This window comes from Haemorhous mexicanus, chromosome 4, assembly GCF_027477595.1.
Source record: "Haemorhous mexicanus isolate bHaeMex1 chromosome 4, bHaeMex1.pri, whole genome shotgun sequence".
NCBI classification, from domain to species: domain Eukaryota; kingdom Metazoa; phylum Chordata; class Aves; order Passeriformes; family Fringillidae; genus Haemorhous; species Haemorhous mexicanus.
In genome coordinates, this window is record NC_082344.1 from 40,357,008 (window position 1) to 40,377,172 (window position 20,165).

General features: G+C 36.3%; 1 protein-coding gene across 1 annotated transcript in view; it reads left to right on the plus strand.

Annotated features, from left to right (window-relative positions):
• Positions 1-805: 805 nt before the first annotated feature.
• GALNTL6 (polypeptide N-acetylgalactosaminyltransferase like 6) overlaps positions 806-20,165 on the plus strand; it is a 377,013-nt gene continuing 357,653 nt past the window's right edge. Inside the window, exon 1 of the mRNA XM_059845667.1 lies at positions 806-1,255. Within this exon, the coding sequence (XP_059701650.1) occupies positions 806-1,255 (450 nt within the window). The remainder of the gene's footprint in view (positions 1,256-20,165) is intronic.

Sequence of the window (20,165 nt, forward strand, 5' to 3'; positions counted from 1 at the left end):
TTTGGCTATTGCTGGGCAGGGCTGGCACAGCATCAGCGCTGTCTCTCAACATTCCCCCATCAAGGGGCTGGGGGTGAACAAGATCCTGGGAGAGAAGAGAGCCAGTTATCTAGCAGCAAGCTCCTGTGTGGGACATGGAGTTTGTCAGCTGCACTGCTTATCTCTTTATGTTGCTGAGTTTGGGAACACGTTAACACAAACAAGGGCTCTGTGCTTGGCCCTGACACTGACAGCCTAGTTATGTGGGGGGAGCTGTCCTCTGTGGACACTGAGAGAATAGACCTCCTCTTCCCTGCCCAAGACTGGTGTGAATGCTTTTATAATGCAGGCTCCCATGGTCATTACTCATCCTTATGTGTACTGTTTAATACTGTTAATAATGCTAATACTGTTGGCACACTGTGAGGTTTGTGAGATCTGGTGTCATCCTGGTGTAAGAGAAAACAAATCTTAGGTGAGGAAGTACTGAAATCTGCTCTGAGGCATCCAGTTCCTGGTTAGCAGTGTGTTTGGAAGGATTTGGGCAGGTTCCCAGAATGGTTATCACCTCCTGTTGCCTGGGACTTTACACCTGAACAGGTAAGCAACACTGGCACACTGAGACATGATCTGATAGAAGTCTGCCTTGCCTACCCCAGTGAAATGCAGCAGCTTCTTGCCCTGTACTGGCCCTGGCCTGTGCCTGTCAAGTCTCTGTTCAGTACTCTCAGGGGACTGTAGTACTCTGTAGAGCACTGAACTGTTGAAGAGGTAGTTGCTTCAATAACTTGTTGGAGCAGGAGCCCACACTCCAGTTGAGGACACTATGGCTACGATAGGGACTCAGAGAAGTACTACAGTAATTGCCCCAGTAGTGTGGGGGGGAGATGTGGCAAGCTACATGTCCATATCATCCATTAGAAAGGGAGGAATTAAAAGAAGCAAGAGGGGAAACAAGGAGAAAAGGGATTGGGTCAAGAAGCCAGTCCTTCAACAAAGAAGGAAACAAATCAAATCAAACAGGAAACCGGTTACCTGGTCCTTGACATCATCAGAACTTCAAGACTTGGGAAAAGATTCCAGCTGTTCACCAGGTGAGTGGTTTTCTGCCTGGCTGTTTGAATGCTGGCATAACAGGGCCAAGAGCCAGCAGTTAGAAGGTCATGATGCCCAGCAGCTGGGATCCACTGCTAGAGATCAGGGAATTGAAAGAGGAATCAAAAAAGGAAGCAATTTGCAGTCTCTGGAGATGGCTCCTCTCAAGTGTAGGGGCAAGGTACCTGTTTAAGGAAGATCTTGTGAGCTCCCTAGGGAAGTGGAGCACTGCAGATAACAGTATTCAGTACTTGAGAGGATCAGTAGTGCTGGATGCCATCTATAGCAATCTAAAAAAGTGGTAAGATCTGTAAAGATCCAGAGGATGTCTCTTGCTTAATGGCCACATGGAGGAAAGTGATTCCAAATGCCCCTGCATCATATTCCAGCAGCTCGGTAGCATTGTATTACCCACAAATGCATTAATCAATTAAAGAGATGGGGCCCTCCTGTCTCTTTAACACAGAAGAAAGTGGGTACTTTCACATCTCTGTGGACCCATGCCTCAGCTCTCAGGGGCAGCCCAAAAGATCAAAGAGTCAACCCTCACACATTTCAAAGCAAAATTCTGGACTGTTTCAGTCTTACATCAAAATGTGGTTCAGTGGATTGCTTTATGGCTTCAAGGATTAATTGCCAGTATAGGACAGTGAATATTTCTGGTGAGGAAAGAACTTTCCCATAGGAGGAAAATGTTTTTCATGCTGTCTCTAGACTTGCACATCACTTTATTTCCAGGTAGATTGCATAACAAAAACAGCATAAGAAAACAGTCTTTGAATGACTTAGGCATGGAGCCTTTTTTTTTTTTTTTTTTTTTTTTTTTTTTTTTTTTTTTTTTTTTATTATTTTCATTGAAGCATTAATACCTAAAGAATTAAGGGGCCCAGGTATTTGAATTTTCCCAAACAGGGCATATGGAAAAGAGATGGTCACAAGAGTGATACGGCTGAATGTCATAACTGTGAAAGAGGAGGCTGTAACAAACCTTAAGTTGCTTGTGGGATGGGATGTAAAAAAAGCTGGAGGGGAGATGTACTCTAGTTCTTTGGTCCTATCCAGATGTCAGAGAAAAAAAAGTAGCAAATGTGCAATAGATTGATTCCCCTCTAGTAAGTTGAGTGGGGACTGATCATGGAGCTGAGAAAATCTGGATGGAAATTTCTGATAAATAATTCTGATAATTAATTTTTTATAAAGTTAGGCTCTATAGTTAGTTTTATTTAAACTGTTCATCTGATATGATTTCCTTAGTCATCTGATAACTGTAATCAGCATCACTGTCTTACACAAAAATGTGTATCCTTAAAGAAAATTGGGTTCTAGTTAGAGTTGGCAGTCACTGGAAGGTTTTTAGAATCATACAGTCTTTTAATTTTGAATGTCATTTCTGAGGGGCATTGAGCAGGGGAATAGTTTGTGCTTGACTTGCTGTATCTGTGGCTGTGCTGTTTATCCGCAGATGGTATTCCCTGGAGTAGAACAGTTATGTCATTCTGTTTCTGAAAAGGGTTGGAATTGCTGCCTTTTTATACCAGAAGTAATTATTTAGTATAATTTTCAAACATTCCTTTCTAATTCACAAATAGAAAATCTGAGAGAACGTAGGATTAAAATGTCAGGGTCTCTTCCTGACTTGGGTAATGACTTGGTGAACTGGGCTCCTAAACCTGATGAAGTCATACTGTTAGATCTTTAGAAGAATGAGTCCAAAAAAAAGAGATTTTTCTATATTTTCAGTATAACTTCAGGTAGTTTCTTTCATCTTGCTGGAAGCAGCTAGAGATGGTATTAAAGACTTCCCCTCTAGCTTTTGATGTGCTTGGGGGGAATTCAGAAGAGCATGGTCCTGACCCAGTTCTCTTAAGGTGGTGATTTGTAGCTTCAAAGGAGATGTGCCTCACTGCTTTTCCTTCTGAAGCACAGTTGAGCTGAGGTCAACTGTCTTTTGAAGCCCTACAATTGCCAAAAAGAATTCAAGGTCCTGTCTGGCTGATCTGACCTCTTCTGACCAGGCCCTCCTGCCCATCTTTGTGACTATACATCTGAGAGTTTCCTTTGTGTGCTATCTACGTTTTGTTTGTTAATTAAATGGGTGTTATTGTATTAAATTGTTATGAAAAAAAAATTGTTTTCTTTTGCTCTTCTTCCTTGCCCAATATATGAAGAATTGCACCCATCAAGACCATACTAATGTCCTGACCAATCAAGTGCTGGACAGTAATTCTGTTTAAATTTACAAATACATATGTCAAGAATGTTTCCTTTCTTATATGGGGAATTCATTTCCTCAGCATTACATTTTGATGAAGTTCAAATCTTTTTTCCTAGTTTAGTAATTTCTTTAGGCCCTCAGCTAAAAATGAGAGATAGGCCCTTTTTTAAGGTTTGAAAAGACTGGCATTATGTTGTGCATTAAAAAAAAAAAAAAAGTTAAGAAGTTCTACGAGACACTGTGGTATAAGCCTTAACCTTAAAAGCATATTAAATAACTTATTTCAAAACTGGGGACTTAAAACCCCCAAATCTCCTGTCAAAACTACTTGCAGGTTGTGTGGCGGGTGTTGGGCAATTCTAGATAAAATATGACTATATCTTTGATTATTCTTTAAGAGGTATTGGTTGTAAAGACAGGCAGGCAGTGTAACAAAAGTAACTTTACCTCACAGTCAGATGTTCTTTTGGCAGACACTAATGCAAAGTATTTGATTAGGAAAGATTTCATTTCTGTGGTAGATCACTTGTTTACCCATGGCTGAAACAGTCTTGCCCTTCAGATTGTTCCATTCAGGCAGAGCCCTCACAGTCAGCAAGGTGGCTCACAACAGCTTGCAGAGGTGGCATGTTACATGTAAATCCTAAATTTTGACCTAAATTCTGCCCAGATCCTCACTTCATATTTTTCTCTTTATTGACTGCCTGTAACTCTCCATAGTCAGAGATCTTGGGAACATAAATAGAATTCAGACTATCTGAACCTGAGCTTTTGTCCTCAAGATGAAATGAGATTCATTGCATGCACCAGTTGGTGTTTGTGTCCTCTAACTGATGTTCCACATACAAGTGAATTTTGCCCTTTAGGTTTTTATCCTGAAGTTTTGGGTTTTCTTTAAATAGCTCAATGCTGAACTTGCAGCAAGTAGGGAAAATTCTGCTTTCATCCACTCTCATGTGACTTTTTTTTTTGGTAAATAAATATTGCTGAGAGAATACAGAAGCTTTGCCCCAAACAGACAGCACATTTAATAGGGAAACTTGGGATATCTGATCTATCCACACATCACTTTTATTATCCCTTAATGTATTGTTTTTGTGGAGAATTTTGTGATAACCTTCATAAGAAGTCATATTCATTTTGTGTAGTCATGCCTGTGAATTCTCGCTTGAAAATAGCAGATGAGTTGTTGTTCTGTTTTATATTTTAACTTACAGTGATTTTTTGAAAGGAGTATACAGTCTTTGGCTTTTGCACCAGGAGTAAACTATTTGGGGGGGGGGGGGAAACCACACCTTCCAAAATATTTTGTTAAAAGCAATTCTATGCTCTTTCACTGAAAAAATGAAAAAAGTGATGAAAAAAAACTGAAGGCAGAATACCACCTAATTTGTAAACTTCTTTTAAATTCAGTGTTTAATTGCAATATGATCTGCTTTTGTTGTTGTTATTATTATTTTACCCATGAGAACTTCTATGGTTAAAAAAATCATAATCACAGAATAGATACACTTCCCTTTGTCTCTTTTAACTGTCAATTAAAATTTAACTGAAATGGGCATAAGTTTTTGCTCTTTTTTTGCTCACTTGTGTTATTTATCATTAAAATGGTTTAGTATTAGTATTTAACTTTGGTGTAGATGCCTCCCAGCATTTGTTTTCTCTCTCTTCTGATATATTATACTGGCAGTGGTTTTTGTTACCTGTCAGAGGATGCTTTGGAAAAGCCAGAAAGGTTCCAGCTTTGCTTTGGTCTCATTTCACATTGTTGATGCAGGTAATTCAGTTGCAAAAAGTATCACCTTTCTTAGATCTTTTAGTCTGAAAACAATTTATTGGGTTCAGAATTTTGCGCCAATCAACTTTAGAACATGAAAGGAAGGAGACCTGATTAAGCCAAGTGAGTTGGAAGTTGATCATTATTAATTATCATGTGATAGTGGACATCTATTGACATACCAAGAGGATGGTGCCAGACTTTTTTTGTTGCTGCCCAGTGACTGGATGAGGAGCAGTGGTTATAAATTAAACCACAAGACATTTCATCTCAGCATGAGGAAGAGCTTCTTTACCTCGAGGGTGGCAGAGCACTGCAACAGGCTGCCTAAGGAGGTGGTGGAGTCTCCCTGCCTGGAGACATCCCAACCCTCCTGGATGTGTTTCTTTGTTACCTGCCACAGGTGACCCTGCCTCGGCAGGGGTGTTGGGCTCGATGGTCTCCACAGGTTCCTCCCAACCCTGTCAATTTTGTGATTCTGAGGTAATTTCTCTTTTTCCCCCTCTCCATACTCTTATAAAACAAAACTCCACGTGGTATCTTTTTAAACTGTAAGGTCTCTGTGTGTTTCCCTTTGTTTCAGTAGTGTATCTGTGTCCTTTTCCACAGGCTCAGTCAGTGAAAATGCCCCTATGGAATAACCTTTGAAAGGGAAATTATAGGGATGTCTTACATCACCTGGCAAATAAAAAAGGTATACTGGAGAAACTGAGTATTCTCCTGCCCTTCCTCTTGCATCCTTACAGGAGAGGCAAAGAGAAATCAGCTAGTATTTACTGTCTCTTTTTTTTGTAGTGGATAGGAGCAGTTTTTTTTGACTGAATAATGGTAAAATGAAAAAAATACCTTTCCCCCCCCCCCTCGTACACTTGCAGTAAATACTGTCTTAATCTCCATTAAACTGTTGACATTAAAAAGAAGTATTTTACTTATCATGTATCAAATGTGACAAAGTATGCCAGAATCTGTTCCAGAGATTCTAATGAATGAAAGGCTTTCATACAGTTATTTTTAAAACTATGGTGCTCTAAAACAGTAGTAACAACATTAGGGAATAATTTTATTTCCTGCTTCATCTTACAGAATGTTTCTTTCTAATGTGGGGAAATAAAGAACTTGGAAAAATGATGTACTGTATTTTTTACAGCAATAATCTGTAATTCTAGGTGCATGTGTAGTGGATGCTACAAGGAGATTACGTGTATGTTGGTAGAAGAGTAGCAAGAAAACAAATGTGCCTTGCCTTCCAAAGGTGCATGGGGACCTTTTCCTGGAAATCCCCAGTGAAGATCTTCAATTCTCAGATAGCAATACAAGGGAGGATTATGCCCAGTGTCTGTGTAATCTTTTTTGTAAAGTCAGCAAAGGTCTAGAGTACAGAAATTAAAGCATGGTTAATAACCAAAGAGAAATGCAATGAATTGGTGTCATAGAAGCAAAGACAGAGAATATGAATAAAGATGGAATATTTTGAAACATATGCCTAAAATGCTGTATTAATTAGAAATTGCCTAGTCTTACTTTGGACCTAACTTATTAAAATTCTGTTCTTATACTTCAATACTAATGATATAGCAAGGTGTAATATTTAGGCTTTGTCAATACAGTTGGATGATTGACTGTCAAGGGAAAGGGAATGATGAGAAGTTCACTTCATTAATCTCCCATTACCTTTTCAACTATTACAATGTGTTGTCTTTGCCTCGAAGTGTTCCTAACAATAAAGAATTATTAATATATCCTCAGTGAAACAGAGCTGAAAAATTGGTCATATGCTTTTGTTTTACTATTGAATACTTGTTTCCAAATAAATCTGCTGCAGAAGAACAATCACTGTGAATCAGCAGCTGCTGTTATTACAAAATAGAGAGTGTTGGTGACTCTGAGGATAGAATTGTCTAGTCTTTGTGAGATATGCATAAGTGTTTTTCTGAACAGTTATAATCTAGACATTTGGTGTTTTCATTTGGATCTTCCAGTCACTCTCTTGTATTCATACTAAACCTATCGTAACACAGAGGAAATTTACACAAATAAATAAGAAAAAATCTTTTTTTCAGTGGCTTGCATATAGGATCGGGTCTTTCTCGTCAAAGTCACTGGCTATGCTTAGAGGTAAAAAACTAAAAAAAAACCCCAAACTAGGAACAAATACAGAACTTAAATTCATGTCTTTTGTTCTTGTTGCTTTAGTGAGTTTGTTCCACAAAAAGATGCATGGTCTGTGCTCTCAGCTGGTGACAGCTTTCATAAAGAAGCTCTGGTTAACAGTCATACAGTTGGAGCTTTTAGAAGAGGATTTGCTTTCCTCTTGGTGTGGCAACCCCACAATAACTTGTAGCAGGTAGAGAGCACCCTGGGAAGGTTCGTGATCAATGGAGAGCAGCTGAACAAGGCAGCCCAAAGCCAGCAGGCTTGTTAAAACCTTTCAAAGGCAAAATCTGTCCTGCATGGCAAACAGCTGGTAAATGGAGTGTCATGTTCATATGGAGATCTCCTGTTATATGGCTTTTCAAAGTAAGGGAAATGCTTTGGAGGCAGAATGGTCATGGAGAATTTTTCAGCACTGTTTGTGGATTAAAACTCATGAAAAGCTGAAGAAAATCAATATATAAAAAAAAAGTGATAAAGGAATATTATACTAATAATGGCTCTATAAAGGTAATATCTGAAATATGATATAATGTTTCCTAAATGTATAATAAAGTATAGCTATTTTTTAAAAAAAGTGATTAATTTATTACAACAATACTTAGTATTAGTGAGTTACATAGTTTTGTAACTCTATAATCCTCATCCCACCATAACTGTGAACACAATAGTAAACACTGAGAAAGGTGAGAGATATAGACAATATAATGTACAGTAGTGTGCTTATTACACATTTGAGGACTATTGTCTCCCTGGGGAGACCAGGAAAGCCTATTATAAGTTGTCACACAAAGCTTTTAGGGATAAGAGGCTGTGATTTATACCAGTGAGAAGAGTGCAAAATACTGTTCCTTTATCTTCCAAGTACTTCCATGACAGATGACAACAATATTGATGACAACTGCCATTTCAAAAGGAAAAAGAGAAGGATAAATAAATGTGTGGCTCAACTTGATATATGAAATTATTATAATAGAATTATTTGGTGTTTTCAGTATTAGCCTCCGTTTTATCTTGTTTAACCACAAGGGAGTAGTTAGTTACATCATGATATTTCTTCTCCTCAAAAGAAGATGCATGTTTGCAAACAGTTCAGGAAGGAATCATGAGACTTTTCTGTTATTTGTTCTCTGGAGAATTTGGACTGCTACATTTTCATAGCTTGTTCAATGAGAAGTAAGTTATTTCATGGAACATATGCACTTATGTACTTTATGTATACACACATTAATTCCCCATTATTTCTTGGACCTCTCACTACAGTGCTTTCTCTGTCCACTGCACTGAGATTTTTGCAGAGCCAAGCCTATAATTCTGGTTAGCTTCAATGATATAATGGAAGGTAAACTTTTTGTTGGTGGTTATTAATGTTGTTTCTTCATTCCCAAATATAAAAGTCCTGCTGAAAAAAAAAAATAATGGAGCTGTAGATTTTTTGTTTTTCTTGCTTACTCTTTTCTTTCTTTTCCTTTTCCATTTCCCTACCTCTTTGGTTTCTGTTACTTGTAGAACCAAAGCTAGAGCTAATCTTAGACTGAAATTGGTTTGTCTTTCCTAAGAAAATAAGACTTTTTTTCTTTTCACTGCTTCAACCTGCCTGGGTAGGGAGGTCAATGTTTATTTCATAGTCTTTTCATTCTGAAACACAAAAAAAGAGGTTTTCTGAGCAAATTATTTTCCCAGAAAAGCAATGAATTAAAAGAAAAAAAGAGAATACCTGACAATATGCAGTAGACAATATATGTGCTTCGCAACTTATATCTTCTTTTGCATGTGATTCTTGTGTGGTTTTGTTATAAAATTACAATTATGATACAAATAAATGCTACATATATACTGGAAGCATCCAATAATATTGGTGTAGTGATTGCAAGCATTATTTTAAAGGAAGAAGGTAGGTATCTCTTTTTTTACCTTTATGCTCCCATTTTTTTTTTTCTTTGAATAACAAAAATTTGAATTAAACCATTTTGACTAGCTAAAATATAGTCTCTTCCTCTGCCTCTTCTTTTGTTGTATCTCAAAACTTCTACCTAACTAGGTCAGAAATTTCTGCCATATTCCATGTAAATTCTCCATGCAGTAAACTTTCTTTGTAGCGAGTGAGAATTTGAACAAAGAACAGCTGTCAGATCAGCCTTCCTCTGTGGAAAGATTTTGTATCATTTAAGCAAAATAGCTGAGATGTGGCTCACAGTTATTAAGAGATTTTGTTGTGGGTTTTTTTGGGTTTTTTTTTGGGTCTTAGGCAGCTCCATCACACTGCTTTTATATAAATGAATATGCCATGTTTAGTAGTAATAAAACAGATGGATGTAGAACTTACATCGAAATGGACTTTATCAGAGTAGAAGTTGTGTAGAACACCTTAGGCTAAGTACCTTCTTGTTCTTTTGTAGCTGCATATGCAAATATGTATTCGCCAATGTTTCTCTTCCAGCAGCTTGGGTTTTTTTTGGCTTTTATGTACAAACCATTGACTAAGAAAACGTCAAAATACTGATATAAAAAAGCTTGTGTGGAAAAATACTGTGTACTCTAAACTTCTATACTGACAAGATTTATGTATAATCACTGCAGACAATTTTGTTTATATTTTTTAAGGAATAGCTTTTGAACAATTTACTGACTTACAGTGATGAATCAGTAAATGTGTTAGATCTGTGAACAGATTTTGAAGTGTTCACTAGAACATAAAAAAACCCCTCATAGGTATTAGAAGTCATTATGTTCTGAAACTGACATTCCTTGGAATTTTTACAGAAAATGTTCTTAATATGGTCATAAATGTTTGCAAAAAATTAATTTCAATTTAAAAATTCAGTAATTTTCCCATGTAATGTCTGTAAGTGGTTGAGGTTGTATTTATAATTATGTAAAGTTTTTGGTAACAAGTTTGTCTAACTTTGTCTGAGTTCTGTGCATGTGTTGGCTGAGTTCTTTTAAACATTATGTGCTTTGCATTTGATGAATGGTTATTGCTCTCTCTGCTCTCCCCATAGTGATGCTGTGCTTTCATGCAGTTCATTAATAGAGTAAGAGAAGGAGTACCTGGTGTAGAAATACATAAAAATAACCTAATTTCATCTGTTTTGGTTTGTTTTTTTTTTTTAATCCTTACATAAAAGCTATGTTGGTCCACATATATGCATCCTAGGCTATAACATGTCTTCGTCTCATCAGGAGATCCCTTAATTTATTGTTGTAGAACTAATTTATTGAAAAAGGAAATTCAGGCTTCAAACGTAGTGTTATTCCTAGTCAGATGCTGTGCATTTGACCAAGACCATCTTTTAGCATCAGAATTATAATACTTTTTCATTTCCCTCGACCTTGTAATATTCTGGTTTCCAAATCACAGATGACAGTGTCTTTTTACCAGTAGCATTAGTTCTTTAATGCAAAGCAGTTTACACAAGGTGATGGAGAGTCATTATAGCAACTCTAAGTCCCAATATCTGCTTTTTGCTTGGCTATGATCTCATCTGGAAGGTAAGACAGAGGCAGGAGGAAAACTCCCATGTGATGCTGAACTGTGTTAACAAATCCCAGCTTAAAAGTTAAAGTGTAAATGTGTGCATTTATAAAAGTTCTCATGTATACTTTAGAAAGTGATTTAGGAGCAAGTAAAGTGCAAAATACTGTGCCATCTGCACACTCTAAAACATTAAAGTGAAAAATCTTGTAAACATTGTATAAATCACAATGTGTGCAGATTACAACCTGAATTTAAGCTGCATGGATGTTTTTTTCAAAAAATTGCCAAATTAAAATAATTACACAATTTTTTCAAAGGAAGTGAGCTGGTCACTAATCCCTCTATTACCTCTTGTGGATTCCAAATATGTCACATTTTGTGTTCAAAGTTTTTTCCTTGTCTCATCTGGCAGTTCTCCACAAGATGAAATTTCCATTGTTGAATTAATGAACAGGTAGATTTATTTTCCTTTAATCACACTGTAAAGAGTCTTTCCTCTAAAGCATTTTGCAGGGTAGAATGCCAGGGAACTGATTATGAAGATAACCATGAAAGAAAAATACCAGTCTCATAATTCTGTATTGATTACCTAAGCATTAGTGACTGCTGCACAGTGTAGCAGCACAAGTGTGCGAATACTCTTTAAAAACTTTGTTGCCTTCAACCTGACAGTTTTATTCTCACAGTAGTAAATTGTCTCAAGAGAGCTGCTTTTACATGTCTTGAAATTCAGTTATTGTTAACAGAACAAATGTTACATTGCAGGCATAGTTTTACCAAGAACTGAGAAAACATAATCTCCACATGCCTAAGACTGCAGCCTGTGTGCCTGGCTACTGAATAACTGGAAATGCTTTCTGGTAAATATTCCAGTATTGTCTCTGAGGGCAGATGAAATCAGTTTCTCCTATTCCTCACACCTACCCATGCCCAGAATCCTGTGATATGCAGTTTCCAAATGACAATAAGGGTATTTTTCATTATTAGTGACAGTTTGTGGCTGCAGATGAGCTTTCCTCATCTAATTCCTGTTGATTTTTGTTTCTGACCTTTGCTGCTGTGCCTTCTGAATGAGTATCTAAACTCTGGTTCTTTCTAACAGCCCAGATACCTCTTTTCATGATGAAGGCTCATTTTTTTAAAAGTGGTGCCATTTGGATTGTAGCAGCTTTCTTACCACCGTGAAAAAGTCTCCAGAAATGAAAAAATATTCTACTCCTTTTTTCCTGCTCCCCTCTGTTGGTGGGTATCTGGTCTCTCCCAGCTTACAGCAAAGCACCACCCATATGGTTCCTCTTGGAGGAAGGAGGTAGAGCTTTCACTACTCAGCTCCCTATTATCTCCCAGATGCTTTGTATTTCCATGTCAAGATAAGTCAGTTCTTTTGTAGGGCAGGGAAAGGTTCAAATGAAACATGTTTTATTTTTATTGGTGGTGGCCAACACGCTACAGCGCAGCTCAGTAGGATAATAGTACAGTTCTTTTTATAATAAATCAAACCAATGCTCCAGCCATTCTTTGTGTTCCTAGAGGTTTTGATCTAGGTATGGCCAGTACAAATGCAGAAACCTCGTGAACAATTAGAAACCAATATGTGAAACCTCTGTAAAACTACGTAGCCTGATTTGAGCCTCGTCATTCTTATTAATTTTTAAAGTACCATTGTTTCTTCTTCTTTGTGTGTGTGTGGTTGAGAGGGTGGAGTTATCAGAATTTTTTTTGTGATGTTCTTTTTTAAGCTGGGGAGAGAAGTTTCTCCATGGGAAACTTAAGAGTAAGAATATTTCCTTTTCCTCATCCTGATCATGAAGGCATTACAAGGAGAGTAAGGTTAAGAATAAAATACAATTTCCTGTGAAAGTGACAGTAAATTAGAAAGATATTTTATTTCTTTTGTACCAATAGGAGACATAAACAAAGAAAATGTTGCTTTGAATTGGCTTGTGGTACTTGTCTTCTGATATAAAACTTTTGCAATGAAGTCTTTTTATTTGTTCTGACATGGCAGAATTCTTCAGTGTGAAGCTAAAATAAGTAGTATATATGCCAGTGGATTTAATACTGAAATATTGAAAAATTATTACTGAGATCCTAAGATGTATGGTATATTTAGCAATGGCTAGACTCTTTAATAAGTTTGGTAACATAGACTTTTTTTTTCTTTGAATAAAAGAGTTTAAAAACGTGTTAATTCATTTAAATTTGGTGATAATATCAATTCGGAATGCCTGAGTCTTTCATTTGCATGGAAGAATGCATGAGAATACTGGTTTTGGAATGCACTTTTTAAAAGACATGCTCAGTTTCTAAATGTGCTTGCCTCAGTGGAGTATCAGCAGTGATTAAAGCCTGCATGTGCGTGTGTGTGTGTGTGTGTTCCTTCGCATCTAGGGAGCAGTTATCCAATTTGTGAGCAGAACTAATTTCAAAATATGTGTCTGGAGCAGCAAGATTCTTCTCTCCCATACTTGTAGACTAGAAACTGCTTTGACTTCTCTGTAAACTGTTTTTCCCTTTGAAGGCTTTGGTTTTTTTGGGGTTTTTTTGTTGTTGTGAGTTGCTGCCAGTGCCAGAAGCCCAAGAGCCTGTGTTATTGTGAATATTTGCTATTTGTATGATGTCTGCCACTTCAGTGTCACTCAGTAATATCTCTGGTTCAGCAGGCTATCCAAATATCTCCATATTTTCAAACACAAATTTCTGAGCAATTTTGTCCTTAAATAAAAATTTAGAGTTTACTTGCACTGTTTTCTATATTGGCCAGTGTGCGAGGTGGTAAAAGGACATAGGAACCCAGGTTCCTAATGATGCCCAAACAGAGAGACTGTTCCAGGCAGAGTAAGGTTAGTCCTTAGATTTTAGAAGATAGGAGTGCTCAGAAGATTTATTTTGTGAGGTTTTTTTTAACTACTTCTGTGGATGCTGATATTTGAAAATATTATCTGTTTCTTACAGATGTCTTTTCTTTGGAGATAAGAACACTAATTTAATATCATTGGCATAGACAGAAGTAATATATATTTGTATGTATTTTGTATTACTGTTCTTTATAACACAGGGAAAGGTTTTTGAGAACTGAAATGTCATAATACCTTTAAAATAGCTAATGAAGGGAACATAGGTAAAGCAAATTATTATCACTGTCCTTTCAAAAATAAACTAGATTGTGATCTCTGAAGATTTCAAGCCTTGTTCATGTTATCTTACGGTATAGTCTTTTTTACAGACCTTTGTAAAGCCTATAACTTTGTCTCATATCATTAAGCTTAATCATTTACCTACTGTACACTTGCATGCTAGTATTGCAAAATAAGGAACACTCTGCCAAAATATCTAAGGATATTTTTCCTCTATGTTCTTTTAGCTCACAAAATAGGTATAATTTAGAATGGATCATTTTCCTGGATGTATTTGAAAGTCTTTACAGAAGAATAGTAATTTTCCTTCCCCCCATTTTGTTTTTTTGTTTTATTTTCAAATAAAACAGCTCTAAGTGCTTTGTTGCTGTTGTGTGTTGGTGGCAGAGGTGCAGCAGAGCCGATGTCTCCACATCAGTATCAGGTTCTGCTGTAGAGGCTGCAGTTTGCTTATTTCTTTTACTAGTGGAAGTAAGGCTGTAGGTCAAAATTTTATTTTTCAAAGTCAACTTTTTTAAGGACATCCTTACTATGGTTAAAATCTACCACTATTGCTGTTTCAAAATGTTGTCAAATAACATTGATTACTTGGTAACTTGGATTAATTCCTTGTCAAAGCAATGTTTGGTTTGGAAACACTTTTTTGAATTTCATATTTTCTTTATGTTGGCCCAATGTTTCTTTTCCCTGCAGTTTTAGCAAGCCTAAATGGCAGCAGATTACCATTCTGATCCTAACTAAAGTGTGCTATGCAAGATGATACTGATGATTTAGAGTTGACTTCTTATTTACTAAGTGTGGTGATAAATGTGTTGGGTCATTGTTCCCTCTAAAGCTGAAGAATTGCTAACATGAAGGGATAAATTAATATATCTTATGTATTGTTGGGGTTTTTTTGCATGGGTTTTGTGTGTGTGTGGATGGTGGTGATGAGTTTTGGGTTATTTTTTGTAAAGCATTAACTTTTAACTTTCCAGTTTAATTTTGAAGTATCTCTGCATTGACTTCTACTTACTTCACTGGTTTATGTGGATTGTCTTCTACCCTCTAAACATTAGATGCCTTACTCTCCTATGGAAAGTAGGAGGAATCTTTTATGAGAAGTAGTTCTTTTTTTCATTGAAAGAATAGCAACTTGTAGAAAGACTTAAAAGTAAAATGTAAAGTTAAGTTTCTTACATGGCAGCTCTGCATCTAAGGGTCCCTCAAGTAACCTTCTGTGATGTGAAAGCTTTTTTGTTGTTGTTTTTTAGAATATCTGAAAAAAAATAGAAATTTCTACAAAACATGAGCCTTTAAATGAATTTTTACTACTATTCAATATGTAGTAACGCTTTAAGAGCCTTCTAGGAGTCTTTCTTTCAAGTTATACTTTGGAATAGTATAGGATGGAGCAGAAACCATCCTTGCCTTTAGTTCAGTATCGAAAAGGAAATAGTATTTATCTTCTTTACTGAGAATTCCTTTAACTGTAATGTTCATTGATTAATGTCTGTTTAGTGGTCCTTCTGCTGAGACTTCCAGAAACACTTTCAATCTACAAAATAGAATGGATTTCACTATTTGTGTGATATTTGAGAAAGTATTTTGTTGTTGACTGGTTGGTTTTTTTATGTTCCTTTAAGGGTGCTGTCCTATAGTTTGCATTATGAGAAACAATAAATAGCTTATTAGCTCTTTTATTAGATTCATGATTTCCATAGCTCACTAAGGAGAAGAATCTTGAAGCTGTTCTCAGCAGCTTTTCATGTCTTTGATCACATTTGCTCTCTTCCTTTATACAAAGTTTTAGCTTAATTTTAGTTTAGTCACATGTTTCTGAGAAGGGGATGGACAATCTACAGTACTCAAGGTGCTCAGCCACTGTACTTAGATAGTTAGTGGCATAATAAATTATTCTCTCTCCCTTTATAACAATTCCAGAAGTTTGTTATCCTTCTGGCTTCTGCTGAAAAATGATTACAATTTCTGTCTTGTGATAATAACAAATTTACAACTTATCAGAAAACTACTATAAGTATGTTATCAGTGCTCAATTTTGTTTCTTGTTTTGCCAACCCCTTCTTTCCATTTAGCTTTAATTTTCTTTATTATGAATAATTCCAAATCATTATTAAACTTTGATGTGGCATTACACTTTACTTCTTCATATCCTTTGTTGAATTTCCTGAAGAATGCAGAGCTCAAGAGAGAGATAGTGTAAAACTTCTGAATGTTGCTTATTGTGGAAAGTACCATAGATTCTTCTCTCTGCTTTCCCATCACAAATACATAGTCTTCCACAAAAATGTTTTTGATTTTATTTCATGATAAGTTAGTTTCTTTAAGAAATTTTGAAGAACTTAAATAATTTTTGGAATTCTTCAATAAGGCAAACCTGTTCTTTCTGTAATGTTATACTTTGAAGAATCTAAGAATATTTGTCAAAGGCAACTTTATTCAAGCCAATACTTAAATCGAATCATTACATAAAACAGCACCTAAAATGCTTTTCTGGTGGATGAAATTTACCTTTACCAGACCTTTAATTTAATAATTGTTTTAGAAGATAAGTACTAAATTGTTTTATTGTGCTGCGTAATATACACATGGTATAGTTATTGATAGAGGTGCTACTGCATTTCTTTATTCTAGAGATTTCTGTGTCCTGGCCACAAATACTTGTATTTGTCTAAGAAGACCAAGAACCAACATTCTGACTTGACAGTTCCAGATAAATGCTGTGGTGAGGTCTCTTACTCCATCAGTGTCTCCACTGAATTATAGCAATGCCAGTATGATCGTTCCCACCTTCAGTAGTACAGTGAAGATGACAAATAGGTTTTCAGAGCTAACCTGAAAAAGTATATGTCATAGAGGTTCTGTGTGTGACTATTTGAGTGCCTTTCATGGTCCTGATGTCGTGTTGCTAAAGTAACTTTGAAATCAGTTGAGGCTACAAATTTGTTATATTAATAGGTCTTAAAGTATGGTGCTTATAACCAGTCATTACAACAAAACCCTCCACAGGATGTAAAAGACTGTGAATGATGAAAAAATGCTTTTTAAAACATTAAAACATTTAACAGAATATAAATAAGGAATTGTCAGGCTCATAGTTAGATTTATCAGCAGGAATAAACTCCTTTAACCTAATAAAACATTAATATCTTCCTTCTCATTAACATTAAAGCAATGCTGCGAATAATTGAAAACTGTAGATTGTCATGATCCTGCAACAGGAAAATATTTTCTATTTCTTTGTTTGTAAATAGGACTACAGTAATTTTTCTAGTTTTTTTTTCATTTCTCTCCATCTGAGGTGCTCAGCATAGCTTTCTCCTGTCTCAGTGCTGCTTTTTTTTGTTTTTATAGAAGCTCTAAGCCAGTGTGACTAAGGACATAGCCTGAAGCTTTCCATTTCTGTAGCTCATTACTATTCTTTGCACCAAACATGCATATAACATAAAGCAGGTGTATTTCCTCTTTTCACTGCATCTCTGCTTTATCTGGCATCCTACAGCTCAAGACAGTGTCACAGAAAAGACTATTTAGTGGATATATTTGAAAATGTATCATTTAAATTATTATTCTGAATACTATAAACATGTAAATCAGGCCAAATAATTTTCCTGTATGACGTGTTTGTTGAGAGAGTCTTCTACATACAGATGGTCTGATATTTTAATCACTTAGGGCCACTTTTAGTCAGAACTATAGACAGACTGTGCCATAGTTGGATAGCAGGTTAAGGCAGGCTTCCTGACTTGTTCAGGTAGCTGTAGCAAGAGGGAGAGTGCCTTGTATGTCAAAGCAGAGGAATTGTCTGTGTTTGCCAGAATTTGTGAGAATCATCTTTTATCTTGTAATTCATAACAACATTGCTCATCCTGAAATATCTGAAACGGTTGTGTATAGAGTTGTTAAAACTCATCCTGTGGAAATGTGACATAGACACTGATTTTCTGATTTTCTTTATAAGCAAAGTCGCATATAATTAAAACTGCAAGCTCATTTTAGGGTTGTTGTTCTAGTTCAGCATTTTTCAGTGCTAAGCATTTGCTGTCTTCATAGCTTTTGGTTTTTGGCTTAATTAAAAAATTGTTTTATGAAACTACGTCAAATGTATATATTATTAGTAGCTGGAAGTCCTTAAACTTAATTAACTTTTGTGCATTTTACTCATCTTCACACAGAGCTCTTCACTTTTTGTTGCTCATTGTATGACACAGCATTTATAAGGTCAAATGATACCTAGGGGTATTCAGAGGGACAGTAAAATTGGAACCTGGGAAAAAGCACTTTCCAGCCCACACTGTATGGATGTTGCTTCAGGATCCTGGGTACTACATGATGAGTCAGAAAATCCTGCTTAGGGTGATCCTGGGCATCTCCAGGTTCACATTGCTGTGATATGTACAGAAATTCAGGCACTGCTCCAGAAATCTTGAGGTCAAAGAGGATCACACTGTCTTTGGGAAGATTAGCAGATCAAGATGAATTTGGGAAATCAAAAACAGTTCCTTTATGTTTCAGAGATGTAGCAGTTTTAACATTATGTGTAGGAATACTTTTCTGATGTTAGCAGACTTCCTTAAAATTGCAGGACTGAGGGAATTTTCCAAAATATTACGCTAAACCTGTGGCCTGAGGGAAATCAAAACCAATTATTTTGTGGGATTTTTTAAAATTATGATTTTTAAGTTATTTTACATTTCAGGACCTGGAGGGGTTGGCTTTTGATTTGTTTTTGCTGATTGGGTGTGGGGGTTGAGGATGTGTGTTTCGTGGACTTTGTTTCTTTGGGTTTTGGGGGGTGTTTTTATGGCTGGCTTGGATAATGTAGAAAGTATGGTTTGTGAAGTGGCTAAAGTAATACCATGTGAGAAATGAACTTCTGCATTAGGGGTATCTTGACATTTTAAATATGTGTGCTTTAAATGTTTATGCCAAAACAGTAGGGCCTTTGCTTTGTGGGGTGTTCTCCCCTCTTTACAGGAAACTACAGTATTCATAATCTATGGTGCTCAAAGCAGCTTGGAAGAGGAATAGAAGGGAGATAGATAGGTACTCTTGCTGCTAATCATTAACAGAAAATAAAATAATGTGACAGTGGAAAAACATATGGAGGGAGCAGGACAAGCGGATTAGCATGGGATACAGTGTGCTGGCAGTGTTTGCCAGCCCAAATGGTGCAAGATGAAAATCTGTCTGCCTGAATTGAACTGCAAAAGAGAATAAAAAGATACAACTGTGTATAAATGCCACCTTTCCCACATGAGATAGGCTGTGTGTAATGGAGGCCAGAGAAAAAAGAATTATGTAAAAAATGTTCTTTATCTGGCTGAAAACAGAGTGATTGGTAGAGTAATTACCTTGCAAAGGGCAGTGAAATGAGCACTGAGGAAACAGATGTTATAGCAGTAATCTGTTGGGAGTCCAGAAACTCATGAAAGTGTGAGCAATAATCCATTGGAAATGACTGAGAAAAAACTGTAATTGTATTGCAGCACTCACTAAGGAATGGCACACAGATTTCTCAGTTATTTTCTCAAGTGTTGCCAAAATTTAGCAGTACAATAGCTTCTGTATAAGGTATATTTCAATTTGATAATGAGCTGCTAGTTCATCTAAATGACCCCAACAGAGAATGCTGTGTTGGCTATCAACAGGTGAACAACTTTCAGGATTTGACATAGCAATGTGTGATACTTTAGATTACAAATGTAAATAAGGAAAAAGACCCAACAAGTAGATCGTGTGTGAAGGGGCATTTTTGAGATTTTCAGAGGTATTTTCCCTGATGAACACTTGAGGTTTTTGTCCTCTGTAATCAGGCCAACTAACTTCAGATGCAGAAATTTAGAAAAAACTTAAAATTTTGCTCTGAAATTATTTTGTTATTGTTTTCGGACTGGAGACAGGACTGGAGCAAATGCTATACCAGTAAGATAATTATCATTTTTTGACACTTCGTCTTGCCCATGGTTACTCCTTCCTAATATAACTGCACTTGGCACATATGGGCCTCTGTGTTAGTCTAACCAGAAAATAATCATCCTCATATCCATCACACACTGATGAACTGATAGTTTTCTGCTACAATATTTGTCCAGTCCTCTGTGAAGAATGTCATTGGACTAATGGTGCTTTTCTGATCCTTTTTGCTAGTGCAAAGTGTACTTGCTTTGCTGTGTTTTCATGTTCAGTTTTTGATCCTTGCATAAACAAGAGCATATTGCCATTGTTTACACTTTCTTCCAAATTTGAGTACTGCTTATATGCTTAGACTTGTTTCCCTTGCTGCAGTTTGTGTTGCTTGCCATACACGAGCTGGATTTTGTGTCTTTTTGG